We start from the raw sequence: 25,003 nt of genomic DNA on the forward strand, positions 1-25,003 counted from the left end.
TAATTATCATAAGTGGGCGTGTTCACAAATACATTATAATCGAATATGTGATATTTTATTTGATTTTTCTATCTCCTTAAATATATTGTATTTGAATCTGGACAATTCTCATCCGTTGAGTTTTATTTGATCATTGTCGGGGAATTTCGATATAAGTAACATAATCCAAGACACATCCTTATTATCAACAATCTGAATGAGTTTTCAATTGTTGCAATATTTCCAGTAAACGGTTAACCTAGAGACAGAAACTTAATTTGGAAAAAGTCTACGTTGGATACAATTTGCAAATTCTTGAAACGAGGATGAAACTGGAACATATACATCAAGGAGGCGATAGTCAGTATATCGGCAGGACTCAATCCATCTACCATCAAATATAGTCTTCACTCGTCGTAAAGCCATGAAAAAAATTCAAAAGGAACACGTTTATCGAATAAAGTATTCACTGCTAGATTGTATATAGGAGGGATGAATATTAAATTAAATTATTTTTTCATATATTATACGCGTACCTGTTTCATTTGTAGGGATTACGTTTTAATTTGATGTAATGGTCGGATATTACGAAAATATAGTAGACAAGGGCAAAGAAATAAAATGTATATAGCATAATCTTATGAATATAATGTTGGGAAGGCAATATTAGTTATTTTTCTAAAGTAGTTTAGAATATAAAGATGTTAAAATTTCAAAAATAATATGCTTTGCACCGTTCTTCGTTGAAATTTATGTTTTAATGGCCATGAACGTTCCGGTGAAATTTTAAAAAGATTTTCTTTCGGTGAATCTTGTGTTTTGGTTTCGATTAATTCCGGTTTGTTGGCAACATTAAAGATAGATCACAATTTTAGGGATATTCCCAATTTTAGGGATAATTCCAGTTTGTGTTTTGGCATGATTTTAGGGATAGTTGAGATTTGAATCTAAACTTATGTATTCCCGTTATATTTGCCATAATTTTAGGGAATAGTTGGAATTTAAATTTGAATTTTAGATATTTGAATTTTGAATGTTTTAAATGCTTTTTCGTTGGGTTTTTTAATATTTTTGTATATGGTTAATTATTGCATCATGTTTATCATTATTTTAGGAAGGAAGAATTCATTGCATTAAAATTTTAGAACCTATTCATTGCGTTAATAGCTATTGAAGGAAAAAATCGGTAGCTAAAGTTTGAATATATAATTATTGAAGGAAAAAATGGGAATAATTAGGAGATATTGAAATCAATTGAATATGGTTAGGGATCTTTGAAATAATATAATAATTATTTGATTTGGTTAATAATTATCATAAGTTGGTGTGTTTACAGATACACTGTAATCGGCTATGTGATGTTTTGTTTGATTTCTCGGGTTCCTTAAATATACTATATTTGATTATGGACAATTCTCATCCGTTGAGGGGCATTTTCGGTCGAAAAAAGTTGAAAATTATTTCAGGCAGTTAGTTTTGCCATAAATAAATAAAAAATAACAGTTTGCTATTTTAACAATTTTCATTTTTATGTTTTCCATTTCCACGGATTTCTCTAAATGGTATTTTGATCCCTAACATGTAATTAAGCATACCTATTTAGGTTATATAGGTTAAAAACTCCTTGAAGGGTGAGAAACCAAACTCAAGCCCACAAAACCTATCTAAGAGGATCAAAGCCTATTAAACCTATCAAAGCGTCTCTTTTTACACAATTTCAAGGATAAATGCACTTTTTTGTCCTTAAGATTTGAAGTTGATGTCTATTTAGTCTCTGAAGTTTTAAAATGAACATTTTAGTCCCCAATATATGAGAAATAGTTATAAATGGTCCCTAAAATTACTTAGACCATTAGTTGACTAAGGGAAAAATGATGCGACCATTAAACATGATTAGTTTGGCAAAAATATATTATAATACTATTTTTTTTATGACATGGCATCCCTTCCTTTTCCATTTTCTCCCCCTCCTCTCCTTCAACCTTCCACCACAGTAGTGCACTTTTTTTTTTTTTGTTAATTTCTGGAATTAACAAGAACAATCCCCTAAATCAAAGTCATTCCACTCATCATCCCCACAAATCTCTAGCCCATCTCGTGAGCGAGAATTTCCGACAAGCTTGTTTACAAAACAAAACAAATTTGTTTCCTTTTTTTTCTCTATTTATTTGCTTCCTTTCTTTCTACAAACCTCAATTGTTTCTTTTTTTCCAAATCTCAACCTCCCATTCATTTTAGAAAAAATTTCATACTTCCACCCCAAACTTCTTTGTCACCATTAAATTCTACAATTTTTACTTGCTTGTGGAGAAAATCCCTCCATTTTCTCCGTTCAAATTCAACATTTTATTAAGTTGTATGTGTTTGAAAGTCCTAACAATTTTCATAGAAGAAAACCAGAAAATCTAACAGGCTCAATCAAATCTTTCTATTTATAGTACAGAGTAATATTTCCCCTTTCAATTTGCAGATTTAGTGTGAGAAAAGAATGAAAGCTACGGGAGTGGAGCTTAAGATGGTATGAAAGAAAAATGAAAATTTCAGATAAAGAGGCAGATAGGTAGCTATGGAAGTTGGATTGATTTGAAAGCAAAGAAAGAAAATTAGACAAAAAAACAAAAGATTGAAATTAACGTTTTGGATAAAAAGAGAAGAGGAAGAGATGTCACACCATAAGAAAATAATATTATAATATATTTTTGTCAAATTAAGCATATTTAATAGCCACATCATTTTTCTGTTAGTCAACTAACGGTCTAAATAACTTTTACAACCGTTTAGAACTATTTCTCAAACTTCGGAGATTAAAGAAGAGTTTGTTTTAAAACTTCAGGAACTAAATAGACATCAATCTAAATCTCTGATACCAAAAATACATTTTGCCTTATTTTTTATTTATCTCCAGAAAATCTAACAAAACCAAGATCAATCTTCCCTTTCTAGGCAATTAGAAAATTATATTAAATAAAGATAAAAAATATTAAAAAACATATTATCACGTATTATAAACTCTAAAACCTAATATGTATCACGCATTTTATTATAAATTATATAATATTCTAATAATGATACTGTTATTTTAACATAAATCATGTTTATAAATATATTAATACTAATTTAGTGTCACCTTTAGTAGTAACTACAACTAACTTTATGATTTATAAATACATAGTATGTAATATATTTTAAACAATTGTTTAAATTAGAATTCAATTTCTCAATTCTATAGAATCGAGTTTTCATTTAATCATATATATTCAAATTTTCTACCGAACAAACTTTATTTATATATTTTCTTTTTCTCTTTTTTCTGTTTCCCATTTGGGCTTGCACGGTTTTACATACATCTCTTGCCTTTTGAACTTAATGATGGAAAAGATTTTTTAAACACTAAATAATAGAGAAGCAATGTAGCAAAAAGAAGAGAAGTGATCATTTATTATATGGAAACACACCTAAATTTGCTGTATTACATATGATACACTAAATAGGTAGTCCTCTTTGGGGTGTAGAACAGGAGAAGTAAAATACCAAGCAGCCCAATGCCTCTAGAGAACACTAATTTTGATCACAGCTTGGAATGTCGAACTCTAGCCCCAGGCCTGCAACATGTTTTAACTCCATCTCAGGATTTATAGAAACTAAAACTACTGTTTCCCTAACGAATATAATGCCATCAAAAGCGCTCAAAGGAAGTCAAATCATGAAGCATTTACTAAATAATATCTCTATACCATTGCATTCAAAACTTCAATATAAATGTTCAAAATAAATTCAGCTGTAAATTCAGCTGGTTTAGTGGCACATGAAAAAGCTACAAAACATCTATTCCATGTGTTTTCGTTTTTCTTTTTTTTTTTTCAATTTCCATGCGTTAACTATTGCATACTTAAGAATCACTTCCAATAACGAATTGTCATATTGAAAAATAACATTATTTGCTAAACTGGTATATTTCTATAATGTTTCCAGTATAGCCATATCTAACTGAAATATCACGCCAAACATTTGCCAATATCTCCAAAAAGCTACTTGTTTAGAATATTCGCTAACTTGTAAGCTTTTGTAGATTCATATCTCAAAGTCTGATCCAGAATCAAGGCCACTATGTAGGTAGTTTTCTCATGGACAAAAGGGCTCCAATCCAAAAGAAAAAGAACTATAAAACATTTCAGTTCCTCAACTTCTAAGACATGCTACGGGGTCAGGCATAGTAAGCTACTCGGATGTTTCTACAGTAAACTAGCCCAGTCATACTTGTAAAGAAGAAAAGGAGATCACCTCCCATAGGTTCTCTACATAAGATAAATAAGCAAATATATGAAGTTCGATTACTATTGTTTGAGTTCAAACATGTAGAGATGAAATTCCAACTTCTGACAATTTGGTCAAGAATATATTATAACAATATTATTTTCATTTGATTTGTTAAGAGAAATCGTATTCTATAAACCATCATGCACTAGCTACTATAATAACAATATATATTATCTATAAACGGAATATTTCCTTCCAAGTTTAAGGAAGCTTACATGAGTTCAACTACAAGGGCAGATGCTCCTCCACCACCATTGCAGACAGCACCAACCCCGTACTTCCCATTTCTCTGTCTCAGTACCTGTATCAAAGATGCTTCTTCAGTAAGAATGCAACCGTAAGACAAGGTGAGAACAGCAGTGGATATAGGTAAAATGTACTCCCCCTCCTATCAGCAGTCGTCTAAGTCTCAATGATTATAGTTATTTAAGGAAACATTGAAGACAAACAAATAAATAGAGAAATTTGTTCTTCACAATGTATCCAAATCTCCACGACTGCCCAATCTGCGGTGAGTAACAGAAATTACCCCTAACAAGGTGACCAAAATCCGAGCTCCACTACAGCCCAATGGGTGTCCCAAAGATACAGCTCCCCCGTGAGCATTAACTCTATCCTGCATCCAACCACAAGCACAAAAATAAGAAATCACAAACAAAGTTTATTTCCTTCCGTATCTACTATCATCTATATAAAACATAACAAAAGCTCGTAAATGGAAACCTGAATAACATTAATAATATTGATCTCCCCTGAGAGAAACTAAGCAAAGAACTTCGTTTTCTTCTGGTTTCCCCTTTTCCCAACTTAGCCAGGGGTCGCATCAACATGGGAGGAAACTAAGCATTTCAGAAAAGAATTACAAGATAAAACTCTATACTCAACATTCCACAACCAACGAGTAACGATCCTTTGAACCCAGAAGGAAGTGGAACTTTGAAATAATCGACAGAAGAAGGAAAAACCAGAGCCAGAGAAAAATTTTAAAAAAATAATAATAATAAGACAGAAGACGGCCTTTTGTGACCAACAGTCCATCCAATATGGAATAAAAATCACATCCCCCTACTGCTACGATAGTACCATGAACTTCTGAGATCAAAAAATATATATTTATAATGCAAAGTGTCGGGAAGAGAACTTTCCAATTCAATTTTCTTTATCCATCAAAGTGTTTTTTTTTTTTCTTTTTTTCTTTTTTTCTTTTTTTTTTTTTAAAATAAGGTTCTCATAAGAGAGCTTCCCAGTAACTAGTAAGAGGTAGTTGAGGGACCCACCTAAGATGTGCTATAAAAAGAATGTTTTGGGGATTGCCAAAATTAGGTCATAATTGAGTGAAAAGCTGCTGCTTCTCGAAGGAGCTGGAGATACTATCATTTCCTTCTTGTGAGTTCTTGCTTGTGATTTATCTCTGCATTATTCTTCTGTTGTTATTCTCCTTTGTGAACTCTTGTTGATTTCCATTCAATATATTGTAACATAGTACCGAGTTTTTGTTGGGATTTTTTCTGAGTTTCAGGACTCTTAACAAATTGGTATTAGAGCCATCAAATCTTAGGGAGAACACGATCTATGTGGCACAGAACAGACGGAAGAGAGATTGGAAACCAATGAGAGGAAAGCCAGAGATTTGAAAGAGATAATCCTGAGGTTAACGAAAAGTTTTGAAAGATTGGCTAAGGAAGTAAAAGAAAATAGAGCTAGCAGACATAAAGAAGAATTGGGTACCTGTGATGGCTCTATGCTGAAGATGAAAGGAAAGATGGATGAAATCGAGTTGACGATGAGTATTGTGTAAGGCCCATATACAAAAGTCTCCCGTTGAGAAGGAGCCTTGGAAAAAGAATGATTATTCTAAAGAAGGCTTTAATTGTGAAGAAGGTTGTGTTTTAAGGAAAGACGACGCAGAGAAAAGTACTTGTGTCTCGAAGTGGTTGCTGTGAAGCAAGCGTTTTGTGGAAGAGTTAGGCATTTTGCATAGTAACGTGAGATGAAGTTTGGCGAGAAGGAGGGGGCGTTTGTGGTCTACCGCAAGGAGAAAGCAGGCGAGGAAGAGTTGAGCATTCTAAGAAGATAAGCCTAGTATTTGTTGGGAAATAACTAATCCAAAGTTGATCATTCCAAGACAATAAGCTTAATGTTTCAAGGTAAGTGTTTAATTTTGAGTTGATTGCTGCAACATGTCGAGCTTTGGTTGGTTGCATGGCCTGGCAAGTAGTAAGCTGATGCATGTAAAGTTGTAAGTCGGAACTGGTGAGTAAAGAGAAGAACCGAACAAAAGGATTAGTATAAATAAGGTTGAAGGAATCAAAGAAAGTATTGTCATTTTGAGAAGTTACTAAGGAAGTAGAAGTGATGAGCTTTTGTTGAGGAAGCTAGGCAAAAAGAGAAGTAAAGCTAGGCGTGATGAGAAGAAGGGAATCAAGTGTTTTCGTGAGTGACCTTCATAAGCGTTCTATGATTAATCTTCTTAAAGAAAAAATGTATTTGAAAGTATTCCCTCAAGTTTGTAGTTATGTATAACAAGTCTTGTATATCTATATATTGTTGCGTTGTTTTTGATATTATTTGAAAAGAGAAAACTATGGACTTCTATATTATGATTGTGTTAATTGTTTGCGAATAAACTATTAGCATTGTTGCTATCAAGTGAGCAGATATTATGTGGTGTGCACACAATGTGTAAAGGCGTCGTGTAGATGGCTTGTGCAACAAGGAATGAATCAAGGAAATTTCCGAGTGCTGTGGATGGAATGAATATCACAGTAGTCTAAACGCAGGGTGCTGGCGAGAGTGAATCCCAGTAATCTTGGCATAGGGAACGATCTATGTTCTCGGTGGAAAGGAATAAGAGGAAGCTAATGTGATTTCTGCGATTTATGAAATGAGGTATTGTAACCCTGTGTTTATGAAATGAAAATGAGTTTTTGTGACTGTATTGTATTCCCCAAAAGATATTTCTAAACTCTCACTCACTAAGTCTTCGGCTTACATTTTAAGTTCTCCCTTCCTTAGGTAATCAGGCGTTAAGGTCAAGTAAAGAAGTGTAAGATGTGTTGCGACGCGAGAAAGCTGACCGAGTCTTCTATTTTCTGTTACTTTAAAGTTATTATATTTAGAAGAGGGCCGCATCTCAATTTTGGGGAGAGCTAAGTCCTCGTATTAAGAAGCTAAGCATTTAGGCTAAGCGAGTAAAGTGGAGAAGCTAGAACTGGCGTTCTAAACTTTTGTGTCATAGTTAATGTACTTAAGGATATATGCTTTAAGATTGTAAAACGCATGGTTAAAAGTTAAAAAAGTAAGAAGTTGTGTTGTTGTATTCAACTAGGTTGTATTGTGCTTTTCGCCTGGAGTTTAAAAGCTTAAGTGGTGAAGACTAGGCATCAAAGCCAAGAATAAGTGAAATAAGATGTTAGTTTATTATTTATTTTTTCGCCGCGTTGTGTTGTAAAGTCTCTTGAGTTCTAAATTGGAGCTTTGTATTGAGACTGATTTAAAAAGTTGTTCTGCTTACCAGGCATTCAATGTTTATCACACGGTGTGATATGCGGTGAGTGTCTAGGCGGCACGTCTTTACTAGGTGGCCTAAAGTGACTTTTAGGGCGGGGCATGACATATTGGACATGGAACAATAGATAAAGAGCAAATACAAGAAATTAGAAATGCCAATTTTCATGGGTGAGAATCCCAAATTGTGGGTCTATAGGGCCAAATATTACTTCAAGATCAACGATTTAGCCGACATAGAGAAAGTCAAGGTTGTCTTAGTGAGTTTTGCTCCAAGATGAAGTTAATTGGTTCAGGTGAAGCAACAACTTGAGGAAGGTGACGTCATGGGAAGATCTAAAAAATCGTATGTTTGAGCATTTTCAACCCAACAAAGAAGGAAGCTTAGGAGTAAGGTTGATAAGGATTAAACAAGATGGGACATATGCTGAATACCTTAATAAATTCCTAATCTACTCAGCAACCTTGCCGAAGATGGCAAAGAGTGTATTAATGGATGCATTTGTGATAGGGTTGAAGCCTTTTCAAGCGAAAGTGGCAAGCCGACATCCAAAGACGTAGGAAGAATGTATGAAAGAAGCCCAACTAGCAAATGATCTGAATGTAGCCCTATAATTGGCATTGAGCGAGTGAGGAGCCCATGGGCCTAGTTTGGAAGCCCAATCCACCAAACCAACTAATATTAACGCACAAGGCCGGACAAAAGAAGGTGTAGCCCCGATGCAAAAGATCACTATACCCCTTCACGAAAACTATTCGAAAAGAGAGCCGCCAGTAAGAGATTAAGTAAGAGGCTATCTGACAGTGAGTTTCGAGCATGTCTTGACAAGGGGCTCTACTTCAGATGTAACGAAAAATACTCTCATGTTCACTGCCGTAAGGTAAAACAAATCGAGAGACAATGCTAACTTGTAAAGATAAAATAACTCAGTTACGCGTTGCAAGCTACAAAAAAGCTTCATGCCTGTTTATCGCGTTATTCATGTCATGTGTAGGATTTTAAGCGAAAAATAGAAGAGTAGCCAAGCGACAAACATCAGGCGAGAAGGCGAGCATAAGAACAAAAACCTAGGCGTTTTACATTGCTAGCGAACAAAATAGTTAGCGCGAATGTCAGAAAAAGACGAATGTGATGTCTACGGCGCGAAACAGCTTTTTTAAAGAATTAATGAAACCCAAACTATGACATGTCATGTCAATCCTCGCCTATAAATAGAAGGCTACATCTTCAAGAATTTCACTGGAGATCAAGCTCACTTCCAACTTCCATTTTTCCCTTCTTTGTTTTAGGTGAGAGCTTAGAACGTAGATGAGAAATCCCCTTTCGCTTCCCTTCATAGTATAGGCAAAAAGCTGAAAGACCTCGGCCAGAATAGAAGGGTCCAATTTTGGAAAATAAGTATTTTGTATGAATTTTGAAGGCGGCTTTGAAAAGAAAGTGTTTTGTTGAAACGCGTAAAGTGGCAATGCATAGAAGGAAGATCCACTTTGAAGCTTGGCGATAACTAGGCAACACGTGTAGAATGAGAAGGTGGACAAGACTGGCTAAGTAATCAAAAGTTCGATGCAAGATAAACTATGCGAAGAAGGAATAGTAATTTTCTGAGAAATTTCCTATTAGTGCTTAATTAGTGGGCTACATGTCAAGATTAGGGTCAAAGCATGTTCATGAGAAAAACTAAGCTTACATGTGTACACTATAAGTAGGAGCTGACAGATTAATAAGGACCTAAGGATGACTAATCTATTTCGAGAGTAGTATAAATAGAAGGGAAGGGATAGAAAAGGGAGAATATACAAAGATCATTGATGTTTTTCAGCTAAGAAGAAAAAGTATCATGCGAAAAGAAGAGACCTAAAGTCGGGCTTTCTCAAGGGAAACTTAGTGTAGTGAGTGACTTTCAAATATTTAATGTTTTCAAAGATCCTATATGAACTTCATGTTCAAATGTAAAGTTGTTTTTACATGTTTAATCTATAATATATATAAAAACCTCAATATGGAGATTTTTTTCTCACCGTTATACCCTTGAGTTTAGTTCTATATTTCAAATCACTCCTTGGTTTTATAGTAAATTCATTTTTAATTTTATTCTTTTTGTAATATATATAATTATAAAAGGCACACCCTCTTCCACTACTTTTTGGATTGATTCTACTTAAGTTTAGTGGAATTAAAGTATGCACAATGTGAAAAGTTGAATACAGATGGTTTTTCATTTACCCACTACTTTTTTAATTAATTAACTTAAGTTTAGTGGAATTAAAGTATATGATGTGTAGAGTTGAAATCCAAATGGTTTTTCATTTACATTTTAGAAATTAGTTACAAATTAAGTAAGATATTAATCCTAATTAACAATACAAATTTAAAGACTTGAAAGTTGAAAAATTTTTGTGACATTTTTTTCTACTGAATAAAAACACTTCCTTGATTTTTTTTCTACCAACGTTGTTATTGAAAAATTTGGATTCATCCAATGGATTGTGTAATGGGTCAAGATTGGTATGTCGATCAATTTAGCAAAAATATTATACATGTTGAAGTAGCAATGGGTTATCATGCCGGAAAACAAGTTTTTTCTTCACGAATACCATTAGCCTACCAAATGACAATGGATATCCATTCAAGTTTAAGAGAAAACAATTCCTCATTCATTTATGCTTTGCGATGACAATTAACAAAGCACAAGTACAAACAATTCCTAATTTTGAAATATATTTTCTTGAAAAATGTGTTTTCTCATGGATAGCTTTATGTTGCACTATCTAGAGAAATTTCAATGAAGACAACAAAAGTTTGGATCAAGTCCATAGGTGACGATAAGTTACCTTCAAATTGTACAGAAAAAAATATTGTTTATAAAGAAATCATTTTTTTTATATATGCAAGTTTTACGTTTAAATTATTATATTTTAATCTAATTATTATAACTTCTTTCCATGTACTTCTAATTCTATTACATTTTGAGTTTCGTACCTTTAAGTTTAGCACAACCTAAACATATACATGCAATGTTTACTATAATCTAAGGCTACGCATTATACGTGCCATGCACATGTCTTTTACTAGTATTTATGAAAAGAATTATTATCCTAAAGAAAGTTATATACGTAATGAATGTTTTGTATTGTATATTGTGTTCATTGAAAACTATTAGTATGTATTCCTATCAAAGAAGCTAACTATGATGTGCACATGAGGAATAAAGGCAGTCATGTAGAAAAGGACTACATGATGGTGTGAAGCTAGCTAATGCATAAAAGGAGAGTATTGAACTTAGCGGCTCAAGCAACGAGGAATAAATCAGAGAAATTCTCGGATGTTGTTGATGAAAAGATACCACAGTAGTCTAAACGCAAGATGTCGAGTCTTGGCATAGGGAATGGTTCATGTGTTGGTGGAAGGAATGTGTAAGACTAATGTGTGTTTATGCGATTTGATGAATTGAGGCGTTAAGCCTGTGTGTTTGAAAAGAAAATGAATTTATGCTATTTATGTTGTTTTCCCAAAAGGTTTTTCAAAAAATATCACTCACTAAGTCTTTGACTTATGTTTTAAAGTTTTTCTTTCCCAGGTGATCCGACATTAAGGTCAAGTAAGGAAGAATAGGATGAGTTGCTACGCATAGAAGCAAAGCAAGTGATCTAAGTTCTTTTATTTTGTTTCCTTGTAATTAAAGGTTATTTTATTTTTAGAAGCCTTGTATGAAAAGAGCTGCATCTCAGTTTTGTGAAAACTAGGCAAGGCATTTAAGAGGTATCTTTGTACCAAGGAATTAAGGAAAGTGTAATAGTAAAACGCTTGGTTCAAATAATAAGAAATGCTTTGTTTATTAGTTATGGTAGTCTTTTAGTTGTTTTCCGCTGCGTATTAAAGTAAAAGTTAAGCTTTAAGTGAGCGTTCTGGTGTTTCACTTAAAGTGTCAGAATTGTTCAAGTCGCGTTTCGTTCCACATAGCAAAGTGGGGGACGCATGTGAGGCGGGATGTGACAAAAGCAAAGCCAATGAGTATGAGAAATCATACTTAACGGCTCACCACATACTTCTGTACTTTCGTTTGTAATATTCGTAATTGTATTCGTAATTTGAACTATATGGCCGAAAGGCCTAAAGCTTTAACTTTGAATGCAACTTATTTCTACTTCCATTCTCTCATTTCTTTATCTCTCATAACTATTAAAATTTGAGTAAGGGTAAATGACGTAAGGAGTAGTTAATGTTAGAGAATACGAATCTCTGTGTTATTTGTCTTTTTAAGTTAAATGCAGCCATCAATGCCTTATCCTATTCGAAAGAAAGAAAGTATTGACTATTGTCACTTGACGCGTGATGGCATGGATTTAGCTAAACAGGAGGCGAGAGAAAAGGAATGTAGCAATACATTCTTGCCATCGAACTTATCCTTAGCATACATATAAAAAATGCAAGTATGTATGGTGAAGGCATCGAGAGGTTGCTCACCTCAATATAAAATACATTATGCATAATTAATTCAGAAGGATTAGATACAAATCATCTCTTAACTTCAAGTATTTGGGTCCCAAGAGGTGAGCAGGTATGGCAAAAGCACTGAGAGGTTGCTTGCCTTAAATCTAGAGTTGATAAATACTTTATATCGTCTTGACACATTGGTTGCCCTTACTTTATGCTTAATTATTTAGATATTCTTACATACCATTGTCAATTTACATGAGTTCATATTCCAGCACATCTCATCGCCACATCCATCTTGCTACTCCATCGTACATAGTGTAAATATACATAATAGATTATATTGTCCATATCAATTTGTAAGGTCTTCGATCTAAAAATCAGTAAAACACCCAACAAGAGAGGAACAGAGACAGTACTCTATAATATTTATATTGCTATATAAGACTATCAGTCCACAAGGAAGCTAAAAAAGCATCAAGAACAAATAAGGAAAAACAGAACGAAAACCCGCTCCTTAGAGAAGGCTATGAAACTTCTCCCAATAAAAGCCACAGCAGCCTTTACTACAAAAACCCTCTTTTCAAATCCCTAAACATTCTCTCTTTATATTCAATCATAAACGTGAGATCCACTCAGGTGAATTCCTCTCTTTCAGCAACCTGTTTAGATGTCCCAGCGGGTGTTATTCCCTTCTTGCCCCTCCTTCTATAAGTGTGTAATATAGGAGGTCTAACAATTACACTCGGATCAAAACTCACCTTGTCCTCAAGGTTTTCATAAGGAAATTGCTGGTTCATCAAATAAACTAATTCCCAAGTTGCTTCACTTTCGAGCAACACCTTCCATTGCACAAGCCATTCATTTGCTCCTATTCCATCTCTCACCCAAAACCCTTTTCGGACAGACTTTGGAGCTCAAACTCTTATGTGAGTGAAGGGGCAATATGTTCAACCTTTTATGCTTGTCCCAATTTGAGCTTCAGCTGTGAAACATGAAAACATTGTGTATATTTGCCAATGGTGGTAATTCCAGCCGGTATGTCACTTCACCAATCCTTTCCACAACTTTATAAGGGTCGTAGAACTTGGGAGCTAACTTCTCGCAATGCTTCCTAGCCAAGGAACGCTGACGATATGGTCTTAATTTCAGAAACACTTCATCACCCACCTGAAATTCCAGTTCCCTTCTATGCAAATCTGCATGTTTTTTCATTCTATTTTGGGCAACCACCAAGTTCTCCTTTAAGGCGTTAATGATCAAGTCTCTCTCTTGGAGGAGCTGCTCGGCACTATTATTCGGTGCCTCCTTGTCTCCAAAGGAAATGAGTGAAGGTGGGGGTCTACCATAAACCCCACGGTAAGGTGTTGTTCTTGTGGAAGCATAGAATTTGGTGTTATACCATAGTTCTGCCCATGGAATGCACTTGTGCCATTTTTCGGGCTTTTCATTACAAAAACATCTTAAGTATGTCTCCAAACATATATCTCTCCTCATTTGTGCATCGGTTTGAGGGTGGAAAGTTGTGCTTCTTGTCAAAACAGTCCCCAAGGCAGAAAAAAGTTCTTTCCAGAAACTACTCAAGAAGATTTTATCACGGTCAGAGATAAGAGACTTGGGCACTCCATGTTTACTAACAACTCTTTTGATAAAATTTCAGCTACTTGCTTGGCAGAAAAAGGGTGTTTCTAGCAAATAAAATGAGCAAACTTGCTCAAACGATCCACTACCACCGATATTGAGTCATACCCTCCGGCTTTGGGTAACCCCTCAATGAAGTCCATAGTCCAATCTTCTAAAATCATTTCAGGAAGGGGTAAGGGTTGTAGTAAACCAGCGGGTGACAATGCTTCTATTTTATTTCGTTGGCAAATTTCTCAAAGTTCTACATATTTCTTCACACTAGCCTTCATTCCTATCAAATGGAGCTCTCCGTTCATCCTTTTATAAGTTCTTAGGAGTCCCAAATGTCCCCCCAACACTGAATCATGTTACGTGTGCAACAAAGAAGGTATGAGGGAAGAGTTTCGGGATAGCACCAATCTGCCTTTAAACCATAGTTTGTCATCCTTCCACTGGAAATTCGCTCTTCCTTCTTGATCTTTTTTATTCCTATGATTTTTGACAACACCTCAACTTGTTCTACTTCCCTTAAAACCACTTCCACATCCACCAATCCCGATGTCATCATAATAGCCAATTCTGCTTGATGGTTAATTTTGGGCACGTCTGCTGCCTTATTCTGCAGACCAAGTTGGTAAAGAATCTCAAAATCATACCCTAACAATTTAGTAAACCATTTTTGAAACTGGGGCTGCTCAATCAAGAATTTCAACGCCTTTTGATCAGAAATAACAGTAAATTTTCTTCCCAATCAATAGTGAAGCCACCTTTGCACCGCCATGACAACCGCCATAAGTTCCCTCTCATATATGGACTTGGCTTGGGAACGAGGAGCTAATTTCTGGCCGAAGTATGCTATAGGCTTGCCTTCTTGAGATAACACTACTCCAAGACCAAAACCTGACACATTCGTCTCTATCACGAAGGGTAAGGAAAAGTTTGGTAAAGCTAGAACTGGAACCGAAATCATGGCTCTTTTGAGCTCTTCGAAAGCCTGAGTAGCTTCATCATCCCATCGGAAAGCAATTTTTTGTAAAAGTGGAGAGGAATGGCAATCTCGCTATAACCTTTAACAAACCTTCGGTAATAACCAGTCAGCCCCAAGAATCCCCTAAGTTTTGTACATCTTTCGATACCCACCAATTGACCATAGCCTTGATCTTTTCTCCCTCGGCTTCCACCCCTTGCTTGATATCCAATGCCCCAAGTACTATATCTTCGAATGGACAAAAACACATTTCTTCCAATAGCAAACAATAGCAAACAATTTATTATCCCTTAGGATATTAAAGACAACTCCCAGATGCTTCTCATGTGTGGTTATATTTGCACTGTAAACTAACCGTAAGAAAAAACTATATCAAATCGACGAAGGAGGGTCGAAAAACCTGATTCATTAATGATTGAAATGTAGCCAGCATTGGTCAACCTAAATGGCATCACCAAGAATTCGTAATGGCCTTCATGTGTACAGAAGGCTGTCTTTTCTATGTCTTCCTCTCTCATCCGGACTTGGTGGTAGCAAGAACGAAGATCTAATTTTGAAAATACAGCAGCGCCGTGGAGTTCATCCAGAAGTTACTCAATCACTGGAATAGGGAATTTATCGGCGATCGTTGTTTGATTCAATTTTCGATAATCTACACAGAAGCGCCACCCCTTCCTTCTTTTTGACCAAAAACACAAGGCTCAAATAAGGGCTTCTGTTTGGTTGAATAATTTTGGCTTCCAGCATTTCTGTTACTAGCTTTTCAGTTTCTTCCTTTTGAACATACCCATATTTGTAGGGTCTCAAATTGACGAGTTTTTGCCCGTCCATGGTGAGTATGCGGTGGTCTGTTGCTCTTTTCGATGGTAGACCCTTGGGCTCCTCAAATATGTCCATCTACGATTTTAACAAGGCTTGGATCATAGGGAGGTCTTCTTCTCCTTTCTCCTCTTTTTCGCTATCAATGATTTCCCCTTCTTCCTCTTGAACTTCCAATTTTGGAACTCGATTAAGAACCCTTGATCTTCATTTTCCCAGGTTTTGGTTATTGTTTTGAGAGAACATTCTGCTGTAGTTAGAAATGGGTCCCCTTTAAGAATTATTGTTCGATTTCCTGCCATAAATGCGATAGACTTCGACGGCCAGTGTACTCCCATAAATCCAGCTGAGCATAACCAAGGCATTCCCAGTATGACATCCATTTTTCCCAATTCCATGGCTAGAAAGTCTACCTGGATTACCAATTCTGGTAATATGACTTCAATTTTTTTGCATGTTCCTCGACCCACTATGTCGCTACCGTGTCCAATGGTTACCACGATTTTGTGTCTTCAATTACTGGAATTTTAAGTTCGTCGACCATCCTCGGGGCTAGTTTTAGGGCCACATTCCGATCGTCCACCAGTTGTGCTTCATGCATACAATCTTCAAGAGTTATTGGATGACAGATGTGCACTTCCGCATGAAGTTCAAGTTCTAAACCGGATATGAACGCTTTCTCAACGCCTCTAGCATCTCCGGTAAGGGTGCCGAGAAATTCATAAATTTCTTCAAATATTCTGGGGAAGTTCTGTCGTGTTGGATTCGAATAAGCCTCGCCCCTAAAATCCCTTTCTCCAATGGGCTGAAAACGTTTGAACATCCACAGTTTCAAGTCATCCCAGGATACCACTTTCTTTCTGTTATTACTCCAACGAAACTAATTCACTTCGTCCTGCCCAAAACTAACGACCATGACCTTCACCTTCTCCTCATCGGATAACTCATTTATTTCAAAGAAATGTTCAGCTCTATACACCCAACTTTCTGGATTCTCCTCCGCAAATATTGGCATCTCCAACTTCTTGTATTTGCTTCTATCAAATGATCCCCCTCTCGGGGTAGTCATTGCCTCAACTTCTTCTATTTTCCTTTTCATCTTGTAGTTCGAACCATCTGACATGCTTGATTCCTTTCTTCTTTTGCTGTTACTATTTTCTCTCATCTCATCAGTGAGTCTTTCCACACTCATTTTCAATGCAAGGATCATCTCCTTGATTCCCGTCATTTCCTTCTCATGAATGTCAACACGCTCTTTTATTTGCTTCTGAGCCATGATCTTGTTCTTGCCAGGATAAGCTAGCTTTGATACCAATTTGTAAAGTCTTCAACCTGAAAATCAGTAAAATACCCAAGAGAGAAACAGAGACAGTACTCTATAATATTTATATTGCTAAATTAGAATATCAGTCCACAAGGAAGCTAAAAAAACATCAAAAACAAATAAGGAAAAACAGAATGAAAACCCAACTCCTTAGAGAAGGTTGGGAAACTTCTCCCAATAAAAGCCACAGTAGCCTTTACTACAAAAACCCTCTTTTCAAATCCCTAAACATTCTCTCTTTATATTAAATCATAAATGTGGGGCCCACTCAGGTGAATTCCTCTTTCAGCAACCTGTCTAGACGTCCCAGCTGGTGTTATTCCCTTCTTGCCCCTCCTTTTGTAAGTGTGTAACATAGCAGGTCTAGCACAATAATACTGTACAAATACCGCACGACCCTAGAATGCATAATTAGCCTACTAGAATCATTAATTCCCTGTATTCAATCCTGGCTTACACAAGAAACCTCTCTCTTTGCTTACACTAGGGTAAGAGCGAGGAAAACTTGTATTCAAAACGATGAATGACTGTAGTTAGCATTGTTTAGGTAGAAGTGTGCATCTTTTATCGCACGAACTTAGCCTAGTCGCCAACTCTAGTCACATAATTAGTGCCTAATTAAAATGCATTCACGATAAAGAACAAGCAGTCAATGTTACTTACAATAAAGGAAGAAGAAGAATCTAAGGTGTTGGCAAAGATAGAAGAAGGGGTTGCAGTTGACAAAGATGAATTGGAAACAGTGGAATTAAAATAGTTGAAGGTGATGGGGCACAGAAATAGTATTGCGTCTGATCCTAGGGTTCTCAACAAAAGGAACAATGAAGCTTTCGGGTTCAATGAGAGGAAAAGACGTGATCGTATTAATCGGCAATGGAGAAACTCACGATTTTATCCACTACAAATTAATGGATGAGCTGAAATTGCCGATTACTAAGGAGACAAAATTTGGAGTCAATATTGGGGACAGTATAGCATGTGAGGGACATGGAATATGTAAAAGAGTAGAAGTAAAGTTGACAAAGTTGACCATAGTGGAGGATTTTCTAGCAATTGACTTAGGTAAGATGGATGTCATCCTTGGAATGCGGTGGCTACTTGTCATTCTCAAGGGTGATCCTTCATTAACAGAAGTCGAATGCTCTATCAAAGCTCTTGCCAAGACATGTGATGAGGATGATCAAAGCTTCTTAATTGAGTTTCAGAATGTTGAAATTGAGACCGTATGAAAACGAAAAATGAAGTTGAAGAAAAAGGAGATGAGGAAAAGTTGTCGATGATCCAATTTTTGATGAAGCAATATGAAAAGATCTTTGAGATACTGAAGGGTTTACCTCCTAAACGAGTCGTACACCATCAAATATTGGCTTTAGAGGGATAGAAACCCATTAATGTCAGACCATATAAGTATGGGTATATATAGAAAGAAAAAATAAGAAATTGGTAATTGAGTTGCTGCAAATTATTTGGTCGAGTCGTAGCCCTTACTCGAGTCCTATGCTTCTAGTGAAAAAGAAGGATAGGGGTGGAGGTTTTGTGTTGATTACCGTAAGTTGAATCAAGTGACATAGCTGATAAATTCCCGATACCCGTGACCATAGAACTACTTTATGAATTACATGGAGCGGTTGTGTTTTTGAAATGAGACATACGTTATGGTTATCATCAAATCAGAATAAAGTAGAGTGACATTGAGAAGACCGCTTTCCACACACATGAGGGGGGCAATATGAGTTCCTGATTATGTCGTTCAGGTTGACAAATGCTCCAACCACCTTCCAGTCGATGATGAACTAGGTCTTCTGGCCATTCCTGAGATGCTTTGGTGTTAGTGTTCTTTGATGACGTCCTAGTATATAGCACGAACATAAGCACAAGAAGCACCTTGTAGTCGTATTCAGCATTTTTAAGGACAACCAATTGTTTGCTAATAGGAAGAAGTGTGTAACTGGGCACTTAAGGATCCAATACTTGGGCCACTGAATCTCTAACAAAGGAGTGGAGGCAAACGGAGAAAAGGTTAAAGCAATGGAGAACTAGCCCCAACCAAATGGAACAAATGTATACCTTGGGTGGAACTTTGGTACAACACGACCTTTCATGCTCCTTCAAAGATTAGACCGACCGCCACCACTCCCTTTGATATCATATGGAGATCTGAAAGCAACCAACAATAATGCTGAACAGTTGTTGAAATATAGACTTGGTCATCAATGCTTTGAAAGAAAATTTGTTGATAGCATAGAACAGAATGTAAAAAAAAAAACAGGCTGGCTTGATAGCACCAGAGAGAGTTGAAATTCAATGTTGGAGATGAAGTCTACTTAAAATTGAGATCTTACTTGCAAAGATCACTGCAAGAAAACGAAGTGAGAAATTGTCCCCAAAATTTTATCGACCTTACAAGGTGATCAAGACAGTAGAATAGCAAAATGGCTGGCAAAATGGAAGAGACTGCCAGACAGTGAAGCTACTTGGGGAATCAGTTCATCTGATGAATAAACAGTTTCCCACATTCCACCTTGAGGACAAGGTGCAATTCGAGCCGAGCGGTAATGTTAGGCCTCCAATCATACACACATATAAGTGTAGGGGCAAAGCTGGTTAGGGTAAGGGTGGTAATACATAGAAGACAGCTTTTGGGGAGGTTATTGGAGAGGTAGAAACCGGTTGAGGGATCCACCGAGATGATATAAAAGGAATATTTTGGGGATTGCCAAAAGTAGGCCATAATTGAGTGAAAAAACTGTTGAGAGCTTTTGGTAGAAAAGGCCAACCTTCTCCAAGGAGCTGGAACTACTATCATTTCCTTCTTGTTATCTTGTTCTTGCTTGTGATTTATCTCTACATTATTCTTGTGCTGTTATTCTCCTTTGTGAACTCTTGTTGATTTCCATTCAATACATCGTAACAGAGTACCATCTCTGTTTCTCTAGTTTTTGTTGGGATTTTTCTCAGTTTCAGGTGAATAAGCTTAACACATCCCTTCAAGGAAAAAGACCTGAACACCACCTACGATATCCATTTGGTACAACCTGCCCCTTCCAACCAGACCTCATAAAATTTCCCATTAGCAGCCCCATCTTTCTTCCTAGCACCAATTTATAAGGCATTCCGGAAGGGGACAGAAAAATGCAAGCAAACACTAGCAAAGACTGACTACGGAGTCTACCATGGGAGAAAAGACATGTCCAACAACCTACTTTATGTTATTATGTATCAACAACCAGACTGCTAAGCTAACCATTAGCAGAAAAAAGTACACAATTACTTGAACTCTGAACTCAAAGGAATACCAAATGCGTGATGAATTGAATTTAATAAATGACAAGAAGACTCACAGGATCAAGACCAAGAATCTTCTGATTGGCAAGAGCCACAACCTGAAGAGAAAATATAGCAAGTTAATAACAAAATCGTGCATAATGTGCAAGAAAATGCAGTAGCAGTAAATGAGAGGACAAGTTCTTACGGAAAAGGCTTCATTAATTTCATAATAATCAATTTGAGAGGCATGTAAACAAGCATTCGAGATAGCTTTCGGAATAGCAAGGGCAGGAGCCGTTGTAAATAATTCAGGTGCCTGGTAGTCATTTTTCTTCTGTAAGCCGCATGATCTTACTCCCAAGAAGAGGATAATAACGTCAAGAACTTAATTACCTGAGCAGCATCAGCATATCCTTTAATCACAGCAATTGCTTCTAATCCGAGTTCAAGTGCCTTCTTCCCACTCACCAGCACTAAAGCAGCAGCACCATCACTGTCTAAGATCAAATAATCAAATACAATGCAGCTGCCTAAAAATGTCCTCAGTGGCATCAACGGAAAGGTTGAAAGTAAATTTCCGGGACACTTCAGAAATCAGTAGCTGGAGATGTTAATCCTAATGATACTACCAACAATTTTCAAAACGCAAGTAAATTTCCTCAGGACCATAAGTGATCTCTTGAAGACAGCACATATAAACTTAATCAACACCAAATATATATACACAATTAGAGAGAGAGAGAGAGAACCTTATGATAGAAGCATTGCCAGCAGTAACAGTACCACCATCCTTTTTAAAACTTGGCCTGAGCTTTTTTAGTTTTGCAGCATCAAACTAGCAAATCACAAAAAAATTTGTTGAATGAAGGTAGAATGTAGCTTCAAAAAGGGCGAGCCATATGCAGCAAAATGGAAATTCTCGATATTTCGTAAGACTAGTAGCCTTCAAGAAGGAGTAAAAAAGAATACTTACTAACGTAAGCAGGAACCTGAAGTCAGTTCCTGAGAAACAAACTCATATTTTCCTTTATAAATGCTTCATTCTAGGTTCAAACAACATGTCTCCCGATCAACTAACAACCATTTTGATGCCAATCACCTTAGTTCTCTATGGTACCCTAACTACATTTTCTTAAGCATGTATACTATACTGGATGTTTATTAATTGGTTGAATAAAATGAATATTGCAGAGCTTTTTACTATTATTAACGACATCTTACATGTCTCAAGCTTTCGTCCTTGTCAAAAGTTGAAGATGGCTTCCCTCTTACGGAAGGAACCTTAACCTAAATTATTCAAACCATTAGTTGGATTTCATTTACAATAGAATAGACTTCTAAATACATTCTAAGAACAGAACAGAACCTTACCGGAACTATTTCCCAGGATAATAAACCATTATTTTGTGCAGCAAGTCCTCGCTCAAAGCTCTTAATAGCATATGCATCCTATTGAGGGGAAATAAGAAATAAAAAAGACAGTACCTAATCAAAGGTTATTAAATTGTGTCGAATCACTGCTGAAACTTATAAATCATGAAAATTCTCATATTTGTGTTCATACTCAAACACTTGGGTCACAGTTGGAAATTAGTATAAGGCCCAAGAAGTGATTATTAATATTAATTGAGGAGCAAATGACTTTGACTAGAGTTTGAAACAAGACCAGCTCTAATACCATGTAAGATTATTACAAAACTAAAAGGCTTGGCCTAAATGGTGACGTTAGCGATAAATTTGAACTTTTATTTATCACTTAACATGCAGTTTTACAGATAGATCATTTCTCAAAAAGCAGTCATAAGAAGAAACATTTTTAAGAAACTCTGAGTATTTCAAGCTGAATATTTTTAATTGGCCTGTCTCATAACAAAAATGTTTCGTTGATGGCCTAAAAAGTTTAAGGCACACAAGTTGAATTTTGAACAAAATTAATCAATATCATAAAACTTCCGTGGGAATAAAACTGCCAGCTCAAATTGAACTAGTAAAACTTATTAATCTAAATAAGACTCCCCATCTGCTAAACTGTACCTGCTCTTCTCTTGTAATGGAATACTGGCTGGCACATATCTCAGCACAAGCACCCATGGGAAAGTCGTTGTATGCATCCCAAAGACCATCTTTAAGCATACCATCTACAACAGTATCATTTCCAAATCGAGACCCTTTTCTGTTCATAATGTCGAGTCAGGATGAAAAGTAGATCTTTGAAAACAAAAGCGAGAAAGTCTTTAGTTTTTCTCAATGAAGACTTAGTTCTAAACAAGATTCTTGGCTCCACTGAAGTGGAAAATCAAGTCATTATTTTTAGGTTAAATTACAAGTTTATAGCATGAACTTTCAGTTTTGTGTCTATTTAGTCCTGACTTACTTTCAACTTCCTATCCAATAGGCCCTTGATCTTAAAAAGTTTCTAGGTTCTTAAAGTGTGTCCAATTGATCTCTTAATTTTTAATCTTGTATCTAATAGGCTTTTGACCTATTCAACAATTTTTTTAAATCCAAAAACGTGCTATAAGCAAAATTGAGAGTTTATGGTCCCATTAGATATGAATTTTATGTCTGTTAGATCAATTAATCTAAAAACAAAAACAATTTGAATATCCCTAAACCCTATTTAACACAAATTTGAAATTTTAAGCACCTATGAGTCAAAATTGAAAGTTTTAAGGACTTATTAAGAGACCAAATAGACACAAATTTAAGTTTGGGAACTAAACTTGTCATTTAACCTTATCTTTAAAGGATGAATGAAAAGTAAAGAAATTATTTTAACCATAAAGATATTAGCTAAAGAAGCAAACAGCAAGCCACATAACAAACCAGAACATAACCACAAAATTCAATTCCATGAATAGGAGAACACTGAGTTTGAATTCTCCAATTAAAAGTTTCATTTTCTTGTAAAAAGAAAACGTACAACACTTTGTTTGACAACGCACCCTGTTACAGCTATGGCAAGAGATATTTGCATTAGTTCATAACAATATATATAATCAATCAGATAATCAGCTTTCTTCTTACAATTGAAGAAACCGTGTTTTCTTAAACTATACTTCCTATCCTTGGATTAAAGTTTATGAGGGCAGCAACAGGTAGAAATGTCAGCAAACATGGGAACAACTTACTTCTTGGAACAACTTAAAAAGTGGGAGAGGAGAAAAGACCAACCTTACTTCTTGGAGATATTTGGGCGCATTAGACATACTCTCCATACCACCAGAAACAACAACATCATTTATTCCTAACTGAATCGTGTGCGCTGCAATCATAGTAGCTGTACCAACAAAAAAGAAAAAGAAAAGGAAGTATTACATTTTCAAGAACCAGAACTCATATCCTACAACAACCATGATTTCGATAGATGAGGAAACACCTTTCATGCCAGATGCACAGACTTTATTAATAGTGGTGCAAATAACAGAGTTTGGTATACCAGCACCCAAAGCAGCCTGCCTAGCAGGAGCTTGCCCTAAATTTGCACCGAGGACATTTCCAAAGAATACCTCTTGCACAATAGACGGATCAACATTAGCCCTCTTAAGGGCACCTATAAACATGGTTGCACTTCAATTCACATGTTAAAATAGGGTAATTCCTTCCAATTAATACGATAAAACATACATTCAATCGCTATAGAACCGAGTTGGGTAGCCGAGAAAGATGAAAGTGAACCAAGGAAGCCACCCATTGGCGTACGAGCAACACCCACAATACAAACATCTATGCCAAAATAAATAAACACCACAAATTAGTGTCAACTGTAAAAAGAACAGAGAGGCAAACCCAACTCGGGATTTCACACATGGAAAGGGAGAGACAATTGAATCAAAACAATATTTGTTTAAATAGAGGTGAACTATAGAACCTCGGAGGTTGACAGAATCGGAGGAAATAGGAGCCATAGGAGAAAGAAAATCTGTAGAAAGAATAGAAGAAAAGAGAGTGAAATGAAGGTGGTTAACAAAGACAACATCGGTGTAGTTGTACTATAACTGATGAATTGGAGAAGAAAAATGATCACCTGTGAAAATGATCTGTAGAGAGATAGAGAGAGTAAAGCAAAATAAGAACAAGAAAGACGTATGGAAATTGGAAGGCGTCGTTATCCATGGGGACGTGTGCCCAACTTTTGAATTCTCTCTCTCCATTTTTTTTATTCAACTCCGCGCAAGGAAGAATTGTGGTTTTCTTAAAAAAGAATATTTAGAAAAATCACTTAATGATTTTACAAAAGTCTCAAATTTTCCTTTATTATTTTAATTAACATTTCATATTTTTAGAGACCATTTTAACCTTCACATCAACTATAATTAAAATTGATTTTTAAAATTATATAAAATATATTAACATAATTATATTACCACATTTATTATAGGTATCCTTTCAAAAATATAATAAAGCGACAAAATTTTTACATCGAATAGAACAATTTCGAAAATGGAAAAAGTCCACAACGGAAAATACAAAAAATGTCCAATCAACAACGTGTGTGATGAAAAAAATAAAGCAAAGACAGAGACATGTAGCAGCGGAAGATAAAGATCATATTTTACTCTATATGCATCTAAACGATTTAGAAGTTAACATGCAACTACTAAGCGATGGACCTAAACGAAGAGAAAGGAAAGTAAACGATGTACTTACCTTTGTAGTTCTCAACTTCTTCTTTGATCTAGAAAATCACGAGCAAGGACAACCACCAAGCTGACCTACTATGCTTAGGACCAAGAACGGAGTT

The 25,003-nt window shown here is 35.8% G+C and overlaps 1 protein-coding gene across 4 annotated transcripts; it reads right to left on the bottom strand.

Moving 5' to 3' along the window:
* Positions 1 to 3,233: 3,233 nt before the first annotated feature.
* Positions 3,234 to 24,422, bottom strand: LOC103502200 (acetyl-CoA acetyltransferase, cytosolic 1). Of its 4 annotated transcripts, none has more exons than XM_008466050.3 (15): positions 24,287 to 24,415; positions 24,131 to 24,181; positions 23,887 to 23,985; positions 23,639 to 23,812; positions 23,434 to 23,539; positions 22,294 to 22,432; positions 21,631 to 21,708; positions 21,481 to 21,546; positions 21,009 to 21,094; positions 20,653 to 20,752; positions 20,465 to 20,575; positions 20,334 to 20,375; positions 4,826 to 4,912; positions 4,512 to 4,597; positions 3,234 to 3,581 (listed from the first exon to the last, which is right to left on the bottom strand). In XM_008466050.3, the coding sequence occupies exons 1-15, from the start codon at positions 24,411 to 24,413 to the stop codon at positions 3,548 to 3,550; spliced, it is 1,386 nt and encodes a 461-aa protein (XP_008464272.3). In that variant the 5' UTR covers positions 24,414 to 24,415; the 3' UTR covers positions 3,234 to 3,547. The 4 variants fall into 4 exon arrangements, 3 of the variants coding, with proteins under 3 accessions (XP_008464272.3, XP_008464274.3, XP_016903174.2); XM_017047685.2 differs by lacking the exon at positions 3,234 to 3,581 and adding an exon at positions 5,020 to 5,135 and having other exon boundaries at positions 4,506 to 4,597; positions 24,287 to 24,422; XR_007816046.1 differs by lacking the exon at positions 3,234 to 3,581 and adding an exon at positions 19,060 to 19,149 and having other exon boundaries at positions 4,555 to 4,597; positions 24,287 to 24,418.
* Positions 24,423 to 25,003: the final 581 nt, after the last annotated feature.

The sequence above is a fragment of the Cucumis melo genome, chromosome 12, assembly GCF_025177605.1.
Source record: "Cucumis melo cultivar AY chromosome 12, USDA_Cmelo_AY_1.0, whole genome shotgun sequence".
Lineage (NCBI taxonomy): Eukaryota > Viridiplantae > Streptophyta > Magnoliopsida > Cucurbitales > Cucurbitaceae > Cucumis > Cucumis melo.